General features: G+C 37.1%; 1 protein-coding gene across 1 annotated transcript; it reads right to left on the bottom strand.

Annotated features, from left to right (window-relative positions):
* Nucleotides 1–5,054: 5,054 nt before the first annotated feature.
* twf (twinfilin actin binding protein) lies at nt 5,055–17,213 on the bottom strand. Its single transcript, XM_074095018.1, has 9 exons — nt 17,050–17,213; nt 15,056–15,133; nt 14,473–14,584; nt 12,426–12,588; nt 11,550–11,683; nt 9,610–9,713; nt 8,287–8,430; nt 7,142–7,260; nt 5,055–5,318 (listed from the first exon to the last, which is right to left on the bottom strand). Exons 1-9 carry the CDS (start codon nt 17,072–17,074, stop codon nt 5,166–5,168), a joined length of 1,032 nt encoding a protein of 343 aa, XP_073951119.1. The 5' UTR covers nt 17,075–17,213; the 3' UTR covers nt 5,055–5,165.
* Nucleotides 17,214–17,387: the final 174 nt, after the last annotated feature.

Consider the following 17,387-nt stretch of genomic DNA (forward strand, 5'->3'; position numbering starts at 1 on the left):
TCATAATTGCTTTAAAGCATAGAGCGCAATTTCATATGAAATATTAATGCGTGAAGAATCTCCTACATGGCTAAATAGCCATGTATTTACTTTCAAATACAATCTTAATTTGATTGCTTCGTAACGATATCTCTTGTCCGGGTGAGCGGTTAGTTCCAATGGAGTGCCGAAAAAGTTTCTCGATGAGGGCTACGGCATAGATGTCGCTAGCGTCACTGCTTAAGTGACTAAGTAAGAAACAAACAAGCTGAGATATGAGGTGCATAGGGGAAATTCGTGTCGGTACCGTTGACCATCAGTGGTGTAGCGGTATAGCACGCGGTACGGATTACCGAGGACCTGGGTTCGATTCCCAGTGATGGTCTTATTTTTCTGTTTTTTCTGTGCATCTATATTTCAGTTTGTATTTTCAATTTAGGTTTTACGGGATGACCGTAAAAGTAAAAATTTGGAATTGAAATAAAAAATACAAAAAGATTCCAAAAAAACAATCTTAAATTTGTTTCAATCAATTCATGAGATCCTATAATCGTACCTAATGCGCGAGGATCGAAGATCATAGTCATTCATAGCATTTGAATTAGCATACGATCGAACATGTGAATTGGCGTACCAATTAAAATAAGTTTTTGGTAAAAAAATCATTTTCAATAAGTACAAGCTTTTTTTTTGCTGACTGTAATTTTTGTCGGCTTAACCTTGCATTGTCCCCCGAACTACATATTGGCATACCTTTCAAAGTCTCAAATTTTACTGATAAAAAAAAATACAAATAGATAATTTTGGCACGGAACCGCGTCCAAGCATACGAGCGGCAAAAAATCTGGCCCTCAAATGTATGCAGAATCGGTAATCGGTTGTATGAAGTACACTTCATACAAAATTACCGGCTGTAGCGGGGCGTCCTCGTTACACTGGCGCCCCACGTTGGGCGCCAGTGTAGCGGCGGGTCCTCGTGGAATGGAGTAGAAGAAAAGGGCAGATTCCAGGGCGATAAAGCGTATAATCACTCGATACACACACGAGCATAAACACACCACATTTATAAAGTCAGATAAAGCAGAGTACATAGGGTATTATATAATAGTAAACAGAGTTTAAGAAAATGCGAGCGTCACACACGAAATTGTCAGCTTAGCGTCTAGCAGTTCTCGGAAGAAGAACATGGCGCGTCCCCAGAGACAAGATATCAGAGTGGGGAGAAAATAAATTATCCTATTGGCTAAAACGCGCGGGCACGCGAACTGTTCGAGCGCGGCGAGAGCGGGCAACGTAACCGTCGCTCGTGCAGTCCCTAGCTGAGCCGTCAGATGGCGCTACACGGCCAAATTTTGTGCCGCTGAGTATATATAACAATAGTTTGAGAAATGACAGTTCTGCGGTAACAGAAAATAAAAAATAACAACCGAATTCATGATCTCCTTTTTATGAAATCTCTTAAAAATAAGACTGCTTGTACATTGAATTGGACTCTCCTTGGACTATGGAATATAGTGGAAAAGAAAACAATTTCTAAAGGGATAAAGTTGTAAGCTCGCAATTGTCCGGTTTGAAACTGTAAATAACAGTTCCAAATCCCTTCAAGAGTAGCGCTAGAGTAGCAACGGTGTCTGAAATAAAATAAACAATTTTGAGCATGAAACTACCGTGAAACTCCCTCATATTAAATGATATTGTAACGGATAACTCGCGTCTTAAATCGAGTTTAGCTCGACATGTTCCGGGCTATTTCGTAGCCCTTCTTCATAGGAGCACGCGACTCGGCGGCTGCCACAACACGCGCACTACGCGCCACCGCTCTGCTCGCGCGACATAAATACGCGGGCGAAATAGCCCAAAACATGTCGAGCTAAACTCGATTTAAGACGTGAGTTATCCGTTACAATATTCATTTAATAAATAAAATAAACATGATACCTATCGTAAAGTAACGCTATGAGAAAACGTGGACAATAATTGAATTTTCGTAAACTATTAAAAGCATAATTGAGTGATTTTACTGTTTGTTGTTATAAAAGTCCCTTTAACACTCCCCGTAGCGTCGCTTAACACCTTTTGATGGACACTTCTGCATACCGTGAGATTGTTCTCCTTTTCTTTACACTTCATATAGTTTTGATGAATGAGGCAAGTAATATAACTACTGACATTGAACATTCGAGGGCATAAAATATCTGTACAGCCATCAAATCAAATTTATGTATTCATCAACCTTATGGTTGGTGGGATAAAGATGTATAGATATTTTAGACGTCTTGGTAACGTACAAAACTACTAACTAAACAAATTACTACATCCGCTCAGTATATTTATGACACCAGATGAACCTTAGGCTGGTAAAGAAATGTCTTGGTTTAACTATACATAATAAAAGAAAAAACATTTTAGCTAAATGAAAAGCATTTATTAACTTACAAATTATAATGACATTGCACACTACCTATATTCAAATTAAATTCATATGATATAAAAATATGATCGATTATATACAGATATAATTTGTGCATTTCAATTTTGTTGTGTAATCCATAAAAATAGGTAGCATTTTTCCTATGATTTAAATACCTACACATGTTAAAAAGTTGACATGATTATTTAAATATTTAATAACAGCTCATGCGTAATAACAAACGTTAGTAAGATAACATGAATTAACACATCATTGGCAAGTTTCATTAACATAAGTACATACATAACATACACCTATGTAGCAGAACATTTAAAATTCCATATTATATGCGGTGATAAAAATCATACTTTGTGCAAATAAATAAATAATGTTGAGTAAATATAAAATAACTAAATGAAACGGTTCGACTCACGACTATAAATAAGTCAGGAACGGTCCGACTATACTCCGTTTAATTTAAGGTTTGAATTAACGGTCCAATTGTTACACACGTTTCTTGGTATTTCGAATACAAATGGACTAAAAATACCTATTATTAGCGGTATTTATAAAGTTTTTACTAAAGAAGTTAACACAATTTTAAATAGTTGCGTTGTTTCTAAAACGTGTGCAAATTTTACCGTTAAGTTACAAATGTTAAAATAAATGGAGTATAGTTTCGATCTTTTCGGAAGGCCTTTTTCATAGGTGAGTGCGTTCACGACGGTGGCGGTCCCCGTACTGAACGCACTCACCTATGAAAAAGATCTTTCGAATAGATCGAAACTAGTCAGACCGTTCCTGACTTATAAGCGTGAGTTGAACCGTTTAATTTAGTAATTTTATCAATAGGTCTCCGAGAGAATAAGTAATAAGTAAGTATTGTTGAGTAAATATGTCTGAAATTCATCAAAAATACTGTAGAAGAGAAATCGTTTAGATGAAATATTTCAAGTACTTATTAAATATTTACTGACAAGAGATGTTGCTGTTTAATATTACATAACGTTTTCAAAATAACGCTCTTACATTAATATTTTCTAAGCTCGATTAAATATTGCCTACATTCACTACAGTTTTTACATACTTAAGTATTATAATTAATCGTTATATTATTCCTTACTCATAAAATGAGGCTGGATTTAAAATGAATCTAAAAAATTTGGTTCGGCTGGAAACCAAATTTTAAACAGGATCTAAATTTTTACACAAATTTGTGCATTTCGTTGATGAATATAGAACATTAATTCTGGTTATAAATAATACCGCAAAATAACCTATTTTCAGTTAAATGGATACATAAACGAGCATTATTTATTACTATACGTACAATTGAAGGCACGTACAACTGATCATTAAAGATGTTAGAGAGAGTTATCGTTAACACATTCCTTGCACATTTTTGTTGTAAACGCAGCCTTAGACAGATGGTTTTCTTTTAGTTTTATCTTTAATAGTCAGTTGGAAGTCTTTAACCGAAGATGTTACGTTGCGAGGTTGGCTTTCTCGAACTGTTTTAAGTTACAAAACGTATACTAAAGTTTATCGCAAATATTGCAGAACGAAATGGCATTATGGCCGCCGCGACCGCACGCTCGACGAGCCTCGCATTTGAAAAAAAAAATGATTGGTACCATGAAACACAATTCGCGCGGTGAAAAGCGACGTACATCATACAATTTACGATAGTCAAGCGACAATCGCTATTTCGAAACTTTATCATAATACTTGGCGAATATACTTTAGCCCATGGAATCGGTGCCAGACATTACCCCAATGTTAATAATACTGTTCCTAGCTTACTGAGTATCGTGGAATAATAAACAAGTGACAAAGACGGCCAGGCAGTCTTGCAGTTACGTACGATAGTAAAAATTATAATTTACATAACTTCCTGAGCAATCATCACATTAATTAAAATTATTGCAAATGTTATTGAAGTAGCTTATTACCTAAATATGAAATAAAATTTGATAAGCGAAATAATTTGCTGGGGAAATGTTAATTTCTTATAGGACAATTCAGCGTCAAAGCATTTATCATTGCAAGCACAGGCCGCGCTCACGATCGCATTTGAAATCTCTTTCTACCCTCATCTTAGATCATTTACCACAAATAAATCGTGAATGCAATGGTGATTTCTAGTGCGTTGGACAGCGTATTCTATGCTTCTACCACGTAAAAGAAACCAGCTAAAATGATTTAATAGTGATTGCGAGTTTGTTGGTTTGTTTGTGATTCAATCACGCGTAAACGGTTGTACGTACGACTTAGATTAATTTTTACACAGGTAATACACTCAGCGGCACAAAATTTGGCCCACTCTACATACAAAATTACTTATTTTTGCATAAATTTGAAGGCCAGACTTTTTGCCACTCAGTATACATGATTTCGGAGATGGGCACTGATAAGTTTTATCCCGGAAAATTGCGAGGTCCCCGCGAGATGACTGTTTGTCATTATTAAAATGACGTTGGATTTTTTATACAAATCTGTGGGCCTGCAGTGTTAAGCGGAAGCTTTATTTAAATTGAAATAAACTTCTTTTATTTAAAACAAGGCTTTGCTGACTAAACAAACTATATAAATTTCAGTAAAGAAGATTCAATTCGACCTCAACAAACAAACAAATACTGTGAGCTTGTAAAAAACAGGATGGTGGTTTGTACAGAAATCACACAAGTTGTCAAAGTTCGTTCGCATGAATTTTACACGTTGTATCTTATATTATGTCATGTTACACTTATAAAAATAAGGATAAAATTGATCTGAATCACTGAGCGGTTTGGGATTTTGTTATTCTTTTAGCACCCCTGTTTGGCGGACCTTTGGGTTTGGCGAAGGCCGGCCGGTGGAGATTCCTCTTGGGATGAATCTCATCGTACAGGAACTCTTCAGTCAGTTCTTTGCCATCGTCTATCTCAATCTGAAGACAGAGCAGTAAGGTATAAGTGTTAAATCGGTTAGCAATAAGTTAATTTTTAGACACAATTTAATTTTTGGAAATTTCCGCGGAAATTTTTGCGAGATCCTGTAATTTCTAAAGGGCGGATGAAGGATGCAATATGGTGACGAAAGCATAAGATGGATAAGACTTTTATTAAACTTCGATTAATATTTTTGAATAAAAATGTACTTATAGAAATTTGAGCGATGGTGATAATGTTCCTAATATGGTGAAGTATCACTTTACGAATACGCACCTCTTACATCTGCAGATCTAGAGGTCATTTTCGCTACATAAGTGGATAGTGAACTATAAGGGAATGCGATGAAAATACATACATACATACATAAAATCACGCCTCTTTCCCAACGGGGTAGGCAGAGACTACATCCTTCCACTTGCTACGATTCTGGCATACAACTCTCGCTTCCTCTACATTCATCAATCTTTTCATGCATGCACGTCGGTTTAGAGTACTCCTGACCCGACCTTTCTTCAGAAAGTCCCTGACTTGATCGTGGTACGTTCGTCTAGGCCTTCCTCTCCCAACGTTCCCATTGACGCTCGTCTTATAGATCTGCTTAGTCAATCTGTTTTCATTCATTCTCTCAACATGCCCAAACCATCCAAGCATCCCTTTCTCAATCCGTGTGACTAAACCTTCATTTACACCACAGCAGCATTTTTTTTTATTCACTCACTCAATTTCACACCTATCGTCTTCTTAACGCTCTCACGCATTTATTCTACTCTGATGTCCCTTTCTCACATAAACTTTCATTCCATACTGAGTGTGGTTCCGGCACACCCACATGCACAGCCAGTCGTTGCTTAGTATTCATAAAGGTGTGCAAAGTTCCATTCACTATCATTACCAGCCTTTATCGCCTTTAATATCTCTTTCACACCTAACACACCCTTCAACATTTATCCATCCCAAATTCAACTTCACTCCCAAGTACCACACCCTCATGCACAACGCTCTTTTAGTTTTCTGTATTCAATCAACGCTCCATTCACTACGTTCGCCTTTACTTCCTTTCAATTCATTCCTTTTCAAATACCATAACTTTCATTTTTACATAATATTACCTCATTTCCCTTGTCAAAGCAGCCAACGAGCAACCAATACCTTGCATCACTCATAGAAGATGCAGGTAATTTGATCATTGGCGTCAAAGGCATTTGTTACGTAACGTCTTTCATTCTCAGTCCAGGATCACTATCTTTCAGATGAAAATATTTTTTTTTTTTTATTAAATAAATATCACGGGACAATTCACACCAATTGACCTAGTCCCAAAGTAAGCTTAGCAAAGCTTGTGTTATGGGTACTAAGCAACGGATAAATATAATTAATTATATAGATAGATACATACTTAAATACATATTAAACACCCAAGACCCGAGAACATACTAATGTATGTACCTAATATAAAAGAAAATACGATTATTTACTACAACAATAAACTATTTTTCAATTATGTTCTCTTTTTTAAGTCAATTTTAGTCATATCCATATTTCGTATATCGTTTGATATAATTTTGACGTACTTAAATTGCATCCGTCATCCGCTCACTGGTAATTTCAATTCATATGCCAGTATAATGTTTAATGCGACTAAATTCGTGGGTAAAGAATAGACCCGAAACCGGCCAGCATGTATGAAAAGACTAATGAGTGTTGATGAAGCGAAAGATGATGTCAGGATTGTAGCAGGTGGAAAATAGTCTCTTGCCTACCCCTTCGTTGGGGAAGGGGCGTGATTGTATTTACTTGTATGTATGTAAGATAGACTTACCCTTTTTGCTACCTCTAAACCCATCTTCTCTATAATATCTAGGAACTGGCCTTTGCAGCTTGAATACATCATTCTTTCCTTGATGGAGCAGTTGTAACCGGGCATCGAATAGATGAAAACTGTAATTAAACACGCATTATATTATTACCTCTCATCTGTCTATATCTCTATTCTATTTTTATTTAGTTAGCAACAGAGCAACATCCATTTGATCTTCTCTAATTTAGCTTGCTAACAATGCCTTTTAAGTATTAAGGTTGGCTTCTCGCCAATAAATGATACAGTTTGGCGAGTAAAGAGCCTGTTTCACCACTTATCGACTAACTTTAAGTGACGGATATCAGTGATGCCGCCTCTGTTTGTTTTATCCGAATAAACAAAGAAGGCATTACTTTTATCCGACACTTACCGTTAGTCGACAAGTAGCGAAACAGGTCCTAAATGTATTTAAGTTAAAAAAAAATTAAAAAAAATTCGCTGTTTTGCGTTAGCTTTTTATTATTTGATGTTGCAGCAGCAATATCAATCCGGACATTATCCTTATTAATCCTTACTACTGCCAATTAGGACGGTTCCACCAAGTATCAGTTAGCCGCGTAGTTAGGCCACATTTATTTGTCGTATTGTGTCGTGACGCATCAGAACGGTATCGGTTTCATACATTTTATATGGTTGCGTTAACGTTTATCTGATGCAGTGTGTTGTGACGGCTTGTGTTGTGTCGCATCACAAGAATAGAGACAGAGAGCATCACGACACAACACGACAGATAAATGTAAACCGGGCTTTACATTGCGGGCGTGCATTCGCTCAATTCCAGGGTAGGCAGTTGGTAGTTGGAGCTGTAAGTAAAGTTGTTCACATATGCTCGCCATATGATCGCCTTCGTGGCTATATTTGAGCACGAAGAGTTGGTACCACGCCTGGTCTAGTCACTCGGTAATGTTCTGGCAAATTGACTGTTCGCTGCTTTCGATAAATTGATCATTTCTTTTCTTCTTCTAAATCTGACTGATTTATTACGGATATCGAGATACCGTCCTGTGTGTGATAGAGACGGACAGCTTAGCGTCAGTAATGGGGTTCCGTCTGTCACACTGCGTATACGAAACCATAAAATAGATATCAGAAAGTAAAATTGTCACCTATGCTCGCCATATGATCACCCTCGTGGCTATGCTTGAACACGAAGAGATGGTACCGCGCCTGGTCACTCGGCACCTGCTCTGGCAAATTGACTAGGGATATGTTCGCTGCTTTCGATAAATGGATCTTTTCTTCTTCTAAATCTGAAACGGAAGATATAAAAATCATTAAAATTGGTTGAGTATGAAGTGAAGTAAATATGAATTATTGAAATAATAAAACATGCAAGCTTTTTGTTAACAATTTCTTTAATCCAATTTTTTTTCATTCTAGTACTGATGCTGTCATGTCACAAAAACAATCTTTTTTTCCATTAATGACAGTTTTGAAGTATCAAACGGTAAAATTGGGAACTTCCTCCTTTTAAAGTCGATAAAAAAACGATGCATACGTTACGTTTGTAAGCAGTAACATAAACTTATGCAAACATACTAATAAGTACGAAAATAAAGCGAAAAAGTGTTTCAGCTAGTGCGATTCGACACCCACGTCCTATGGTTTGCCATGGTGCTACAATTTTTTTTGCGCTGTTTAAAAACTTCTAGTTCATGTTAAATCAGGCGCAGCTCACTCCGCGATTTTATGTTCCGCTACAAGTAGATGTCTGGAGCCCTCTAGAGCAGGGGTTTTCAAACTTTTTGACTCAAGGGCCACACTGCACTTAATGTAAATTCGTGCGGGCCAAGACTTTGACTGGTCATGGGGGTAATACATTAGTAGTAGATACGAGTAACGCATAAGGCACGCACTTGATGTTCATTATGTTTGTGAGTGGCTATCTATGATTATGACCAATTACCGTCAGTGGCGGGTCTTATAAAACTAATTACTAGTTACTTGTAGCTTTATAAAATCGGACCCTATCGCGGGCCCGATAGAGTTGTGGTTAACGCTCATTTCGAGGCTTAAAGACTCGAACGTTTAAGACTCCAGTCTTAAAGACTCGGCTATATTTGAGAATTAAATTGGCTTATTTTATGCGTATGGATGCAAGAAACCGTCTTTGCGGCCTTTGAGTCGTTAAGCCTCGAGAGTCTTTAGGGTTCGAGTGTTTAAGCCACGAAATTAACGTTTTCCACAACACTAGGGCCGGACCGTGGGCTCTCCCGCTTTTCGCGGGACGGATTAGAGGGGCTCACGGGCCGGACTTGGCCCGCGGGCCGTAGTTTGGCGACCACTGCTCTAGAGTGTGCTATTGCACTACACGTGCCGCGTGCGAGTGACAGAGAGGCACGATTCTTATCCCTTAACGTCACTTTTGTACGGCAGTGAGGCTTCTGTACTTTACTTATTCTGTGGTTAAACTACGATAAAACTCTTACCAATTCTAAACTGTACGTAATTGTAGGAGCCTCTCTGTAAGTCTAAAACCCCTTGCTCGGCCGCCTCCGTTATGGGGAAGGAAACCCCACCAATAGTAGATTGCCTGTAAAATAAATCATTAGAAAATTTTAGGATGGTCAAGAAGACATACCGTAGACAAAATAACAGGTATCTGGTAGCATGGTGAACGGTTTTGTTGCTCTGAGGATGAATTTTGGTTGAGTTCGAAACGCGTCCGTGTCGGGTGGTGGTGATAGTTGGGTTTTTGTGATTTGTGTGTGTTCTTGCAGTGGAGGAGATGCATGAACACAGTTGTTGTATAGACGTGGTTATCGTAAGGTCGCGGGTGAGCAGAGTATTAGTTTTTAAACCCCCGACGCAAAAAGGGGGGTGTTATAAGTTCGACCGCTATGTGTGTCTGTCTGTTGCACCGTAGGTCTTAAACGGGTGGACCGATTTGAATGCGGTTTTTTTTACTAGCGTTGGTTCTTAGACATGTTTCATCAAAATCGGTTTAGCCGTTTTAGAGATATTGAACTTCGAAGTGACAAAGACGGGGGTTTTCCAACATTTTGTTGGTTAGGTTATGTCCATTGACAAAAATATTTAAGTATTTAATCAATGACAAGTGTCCAAAACGTCGTTGCAAAAAATACGACCTGCATCTCTGTGTTCTGTCCGACTGCAATATAAACTGTCCAATTGGAAGTTGAACTCGTGCATTGAGTTAATATTTTTACAAAAAACAAAGCATTTTTCTACAAATACTATAGGTAGAGTCATTCACGATGACGCGTGCCGTGGTTCTTATTACAATGTCATTAATGGCTAATTTTGACAAAATCACACGTCTTCGTGGATGGCAGTAGGTATATTTTGACTTCTCATGCTCGTAGTCTTCGTATTTATCCAAGATACATTTATCTTAAACGTCTCGGGTAAAATGGTACGTTTTACGCGTTTTTACTAGCAAAACGTTTGCTCAACGAAATCTAAGAATCTAATCTAATCAGCGAATATAGCCACGAGATAACGCTCGAATCTCGTTCGGCGCACCCGAAAACTTAAGTTAAAATAATCTTTCATTTTTCTTTTGTTTTGTGCGGCCTGATCATGCCAAATTTCATAATTATTAGTCAATGGCAGTAGATACCCTACTAACTTTTGATTCCCACAAAATAAACTGCAAAAGGTTGCACGTGAGTATTTCTCAAAAAGTTGACCCGTCACCAAATTGACAAGAAATTATTAACCCTGAGGACAAGCATAAAACATCCAAAATTTCTTGACGTCAGGAAAACGTCAGGAAATCTTGTGAGGAAAAAAATCGTAATTTTGTAACTACATCACAACTTTCTATTGGTGGATCCAACAACAAAGATTACTTATCTGACTTTTTATCACTTTTACCACAAGCTTTTGTATATATTTAAAAACAATATTACTTATTTTTTGTGGTGAAATAGCGTCAGGATTTTTTTTTTAATAAGTGGTCAACTGAAAAAGAACTTTTGAGAAATAATCACGTGTCTTTAGATAGCGTGACGTTAGGAGCTTAAATCTATTTCACATTTGCAAGAGACCATATCCTTAGGATGTTTCTTATTTTTAACTTCCTATTTCCGCGTGTTAATGCGAAGAAGGGTCTTATGAAGGCTCCTGTTATTTTATTTAATCGCCGACGCAAAAAGAGGGCCTATTAGAAGTTGGCTCCAGTGTCTCTGTCTGTGGCATGCGGTTTATCTTACGTGAAAGCCATTAATCTTGCGGTGGTTCTTAGCTATGTTTCATTAAAATCAGTTGAGCCGCTTTTGAGATATTGAACTTTGAAATGACAATGTCGGGTCTTTTCAACTCTTTTGTGTTGGTTACGTTATGAAGTATGAAATGCTAAAAAAATATTTCAATAGGACAGCTAAAGACTGGAGATGAAACAAACCTGGAGTCAGTTCCATAGTTGGTGCTGTGTTCACTTTGTTGGAGCTCCTTTAGTGCTTCCTCTCTCTCGGTGAGCGGCGCGGGCGCGCTGATGCCCGACAAATGCGCCTTGTAGCCTCTCAAAGACACTTCAGACTATGAGAAAACATCCATAATCTATCAATCAAGTCATCTTTACTTAATAGTTTAAGAGCGTGTTTCACCATTCATTGTCAACTTTTACGCGACAGATAAATGTGATGTCATGTGTTTATTCAGGCAAGACAGAGACGGCATCACAGATATACAATTTATCAAAGAGTGGTGAAACAGTTGGGTAAACGGAACGGCGTAACAGGGTGGAATCATTTCACAATCTATTTCATGATATATTTTTTTGACTGATGCATAGAATCTCATCATGATATCTGTAGCAATATGGTTCTAAGCTGGTACTCAGGACAGTTTCTTGTTTTTTTTTATTCGTCTGGATGGCAAACGAGCAAGTGGGTCTCGCCACTACCAGGGGTATTGCAGATGCGTTGCCAACCTAGAGGCCTAAGATGGGATACCTCAAGTGCCAGTCATTTCACCGGCTGTCTTACTCTCCACGCCGAAACACAACAGTGCAAGCACTGCTGCTTCACGGCAGGATTAGCGAGCAAGATGGTGGGAGCAATCCGGGCGGGCCTTGCACAAGGTCCTACCACCTGCAATTCTTCGAATGATTCTCTATAATTAAGGTTTTCGACATACTTATTTAATGCTTTTTCAATAGTCTTAGGGAAGATCTATGTTTAGTGGCAAGTGTCATTTATATTCACTACTTACTTTTAGTCTACATGATGTAAGAGAAATATAATTAGGGTTTGATAGTAAAACTGGGCTAATAACTTACCTTAGTGGTAGCATGCATTTCATCTTTTATATGTGCGGAGCCAAATTCTTGCTTTAGCGTAGCTTTCGTTGATGCATACAACATCTTATGCCTTACTGGGGAATCGTCTGGAGACCAACTCAGCAGCAGCCACTCATGGCCTACAGAGTTTGTCGTGTCGAACCTGAAATTTTGTAACTTGATCATGAATTTAAATGCTCAGAATATAGTCAATAGCTTTTTAGTGATACAATTTGTTAGAAAAATGTTTGCAATTTCTAGATAGGTACTATTAGCTCGCTTAGGAGATTGAGCCATGAAGGAATTGCCTTAAAACTGTCACAACTCCCAACTTTAGTGCATTTGTACCCTATAATCTAACCAACAAAAAGTTGGAAAACCCCCGACTTTGTCACTTCAGAGTTCGATATCTCAAAAACGGCTAAACCGATTTTGATGAAACTGTCTAAGAACCATCGCTAGAAAACCTAATTAAAAAAAAAACTGCATTCAAATTGTCCACCCGTTTAAGAGCTACGGTGCCACAGACAGACATACGTAGCGGTCAAATTTATAACACCCCTCTTATTGCGTCGGGGGTTAATAGGTGACTCAGGAGACGTTAGCATGGCAACAAGCTACACTAAAAAGTTGATTGACCCCATTGCATTATTAATTGTAACAGCCAAAATTAATTATATGATCTCATAAAAAAACACAGGTCTACTCATGGACAAAGTGTGAAAGGATCAACATACCAAAATGACCTGTTGTAGGTATGTAGTAGTTGCACAGAATAGATATATAGGACTTAAGTCATTTTTCGAATATGGAACATCGACTTATCTATATGGACACGTTACTTTACAAACAACAGATCATCGTCTTAACGCATTCACTGCCATCTGACTTCCACAGGTGCCACTGACGCACATGTGCGTTCAAAATGTATGAATAATTATACATCGGCACTGGGCGAAGTTCCGAAAACGCATATGTGCGTCGGTGGCGGTGAATGTGTTAAGTTTTTTACCTATACTGACATTAGGGGAGTGCCCTTACATTGTACTCCTTATTCCACCTACCACGGGTACATAACCCATAACCAGCGCTCTTTTAACCCTAAAGCAGACCCTACTTAGCAGTTAGATTATGATAATGACATCCGTTTAGGTATTTAAAGGTATTGGACACAAAAGAACTGTCAACTTATACCTACAGAGCGGCCCATTTAGATCGGTCAGTATGGGAAAGTCTAAAACCATAAGACATACAAAGGTCTATTCTTAGGAAACATGTCATCGATTTTAGTAACAAGAAAAACTGCATTCAAACATAAAAAAAACATGTTTTCAGTATGGGAATCAAACCAGGTTGTTTTGAAAAAAAAAAACACATTATATCTATTTGGATATCAATAGTAAGTGTAGGTCATAAGCAATAAATGTTACTATGAAACAAGATATCTACAATGAATAAAATTCATTGTTTCATATTCTTTAATAATGTAAGTTTTATTTTTCAAAACATCCGGGTTCGACTTCCGAGTTGAGTACAAGTTTTTTTTATTGTATGAAAGCAGTTTTTCTTGTTATTAAAATCGATGACATGGTTCCTAAAAACAGATCTTCGTATGTCTTATAGTTTCAGACTTTCTCATACTGATCGATCTAAATGGGCCACCCTGTATAAGTTGTCAATTATTTTTCCCAGTGATGGTGTTATTTTTCTGTTTTTTCTGTGCATCTATATTTCAGTTTGTATTTTCAATTTAGGTTTTACGGATGACCGTAAAAGTAAAAATTTGGAATTGAAATAAAAAATACAAAAGATTCCAAAAAACCAATCTTAATTATTTGTGTCCAATACCTTCAAATACCAAAACGGATGTCATCGATCATTATCCTCTAGCTGCTAAGTAGGGTCTGCTTTAGGGTTAAGAGCGCTGGTTATGTACCCGTGGTAGGTGAAAAAAGGAGTACAATGTAAGGGCACTCCCCTAATGTCAGTATAGGTAAAAAACTTAAGAAGATGCCCAAGATAGCCAAATAAGTAGCGTACAGCTTACCTATACAGCAAGTAGCAAGGCATGTCATCAACTATCATTCCAGGTAGGTATTTGTCGAAATCTTGCTCCCAAGAGCCCTTTGTTGGCAAGTATTTGGCTAAAGTCAACTGTTCTGAAATGATAAATTTACGAGAAGGAATATTAATATCTATACTGGTTATGGCATGCGCCTTCAGGTAAAAACAAGGTTAGCTAACCATTAAACAAGATGGTGGTCAAACATAGGTCTATATTGCATAACAAAAACATATTAAATATATTCTATGCAAGATTGCAAGTATGGCTACTTGGTATGACCTGTGGCCATATTGTCTAACACCTGGGCGTTCACAATCGCATTCACCATCATTCTACCCACATCGGTACTACACCTAATGTGTGAAGACAGAAGGGTCAGACTACACCAAAGGGGGCACCATACAACTTTTTTTTATTGCTTAAAACGCGTTAAAGCATAGGAATCAAAAAAGACATCCATATTTTCGAAAAAAAGCGAAAAATAAATTTTTTTGGACAAAATTTTCAAGCAAAGTTACTATGGAGCCAGGACTTAATAAATATAGATAGATAGATTTACAATTACCATTTTCAATGCTGATCTTCATGACGCGTATTTTGCCTTCACGACATTTATTGAAATGTTTCTTTAGCTCCGCATTTGCTAAAAAAAGAAAAATGGATTAGGTTTTTAGTATCATATACAAAATAAAACCAAGTGACAAATTTTTTTTCATAACAATAGTTATGCTTGTGTTGTGCTATCACTATCAACAATAAAGATTGTATTATCATCAATAAACAAAACATCAAGATCATTGAGATATACAATCAAAACCATTTACAACAACATCTAAGGGACAGCAATATTTATCTATCTATCTAATCTAATACCTTTAAACAAGCAATTCTTGTATAGGTATAATCAAAATCTCGGAAATGGCTCCAACGATTTTGATGAAATTTGGTATGTAGGGGTTTTCAGGGATGAAAATTCGATCTAGCTTGGTTTTATTTATAGTAAAATGCTGGTTACCGAGTTTTAGCCCCAGCGGAGCTCGGTCGCCCAGGTACTTTGGTTGTTAAACATTGTTGGTTGTTTTAACCAGTGTTACTTCGGTACACAAGATTGTGTTGGGACTTTTTCTTTCGGTTGTTGTTCCATCAGATATCATCATTGCTGCTGCAATAACGCGTAACTAGCTTTTTCCATAAGGTATATTTTTGACTGTCAGAACAGTACGAACAGTCAGAACAGTGCTAGTTACGCTGTATTACAGTAGCAACGACAATATGTCGCTACAAATAAAAAGTTTTGACTGCAAGACATATACCTACTTACTAATTTTATAAAGGCAAAACTTCAGTGATTCAGTGATTTACACACAGGCGGACAGAGTAACTTATGCTTTTTGAGACCCTGGAAAGGACATAGGATAGTTTTCCAGGATAAAAACATTACTGTCCTAAGTCCTATGGTGTACATTTACATTATGGTGGACATTGTATAATGAATAGGCAGCAGGGCAGGCAGCGCTAGTGCTGATGGCATGCTGCTGCAGCAAAGTACCAAATACCTACCCTGAAATTGACCCAATGCATCCTTCATATTGACAGTTGAAAGGAGAAATTGACCAAGCAACATTTAAAAAAAGAAGATATTTAAGATACATACTCTTCGGAATCATTTAATTTTTCTATGCTGTTTGTGCTGTCTCAAAATTTTCACAAAAATGTTGCTTAGTCAATTTCTCCTTTCAATCGACAATATTTCCTTCCTATCTTCAACAATCTTTATTTGAGAGTGAAGAGGTAACAGACAGACTCACTTTTGCATTTATATATTAGCAAGGAAGTATAAGAAAGGAAGGATTCAAAAAATGGTCAAGTAAAACAAGGTTAGCAATCTTTCTGCTGTTGTATAGGTATTCAGTGGGTGACTATGTAGAGCAGGATGACTAACTTTGGTTGCTTGAATGTAAAAAAAATAGATGATGCACCAGATCATTGTTCATCCACTCTTTACATTGCGTTTTCTAGTATTTTTTTACTGAACAATGGCAATCTTGCACTCAACCTAGGCAAAATAGTTGTCCTCTAATGAACAAAGCCATGATTTTTTATTAAACTTATTAATTAATAAATAATTTCAAGCATAGTTTCTGTTATCATAATTGCATAGGTAATTTTTTTGGGAAGTATTATAAGATCAGGATAAGTATAGTCCACCCCAACTTATACCGAATAAAAGTTGGAGTACCAAAACAAGTTTGTAAAAGAACTGAACACTTAATTTTCCTTCCGAAAAATATTTTTATCCTAACTAAACTTGGACGTTTTAGTCCAAAATAATAAAAAATATATAAACACTTGTATGACATGCTCTTAGTGGTTTTGTTTATCTAGTAACAATAATATATTAAGTTCAGAGGCATGTACTACGTGTAGTCTTATTTTAAGACATGCAGTAATCAAAGAACGAATCAAGCGTGGGATTACATTCAGTGAAAACGGGAACTTATGAGGTGGAAATTGTAGCATTTGTAGCGCTTGCATTGTATTAATTGTCTAACCACAAACCTTGAATTCCTGTTTGATGAGACATTGTTACGATTATTTCGCCAGTAATTTCGATAGCCTTAAGTATCAGGAAGTTTAAAGTTGTAAAAATAAACTAATTATGTGAAAAATAATATAAAAGGCGACCTGATGAAATATTTCTGTTCTGTCACTTCTGTCTGTCCTGTCACCTGTCTGACTGACACTAATTTGACAGTTGGCAATGGCAAAAATATTTTTTGAGTTTTTTCTTTCCGATGAAGACAAAGGGGTTTATCCCGTACAATAGTAAATTATTGTCTATGCCAGTAATTGAGAGTAAGGCACAGAGATACTGGAGTAAGGCTAGCATGGTATAT

Source organism: Choristoneura fumiferana, chromosome 12, assembly GCF_025370935.1.
Source record: "Choristoneura fumiferana chromosome 12, NRCan_CFum_1, whole genome shotgun sequence".
NCBI lineage: Eukaryota > Metazoa > Arthropoda > Insecta > Lepidoptera > Tortricidae > Choristoneura > Choristoneura fumiferana.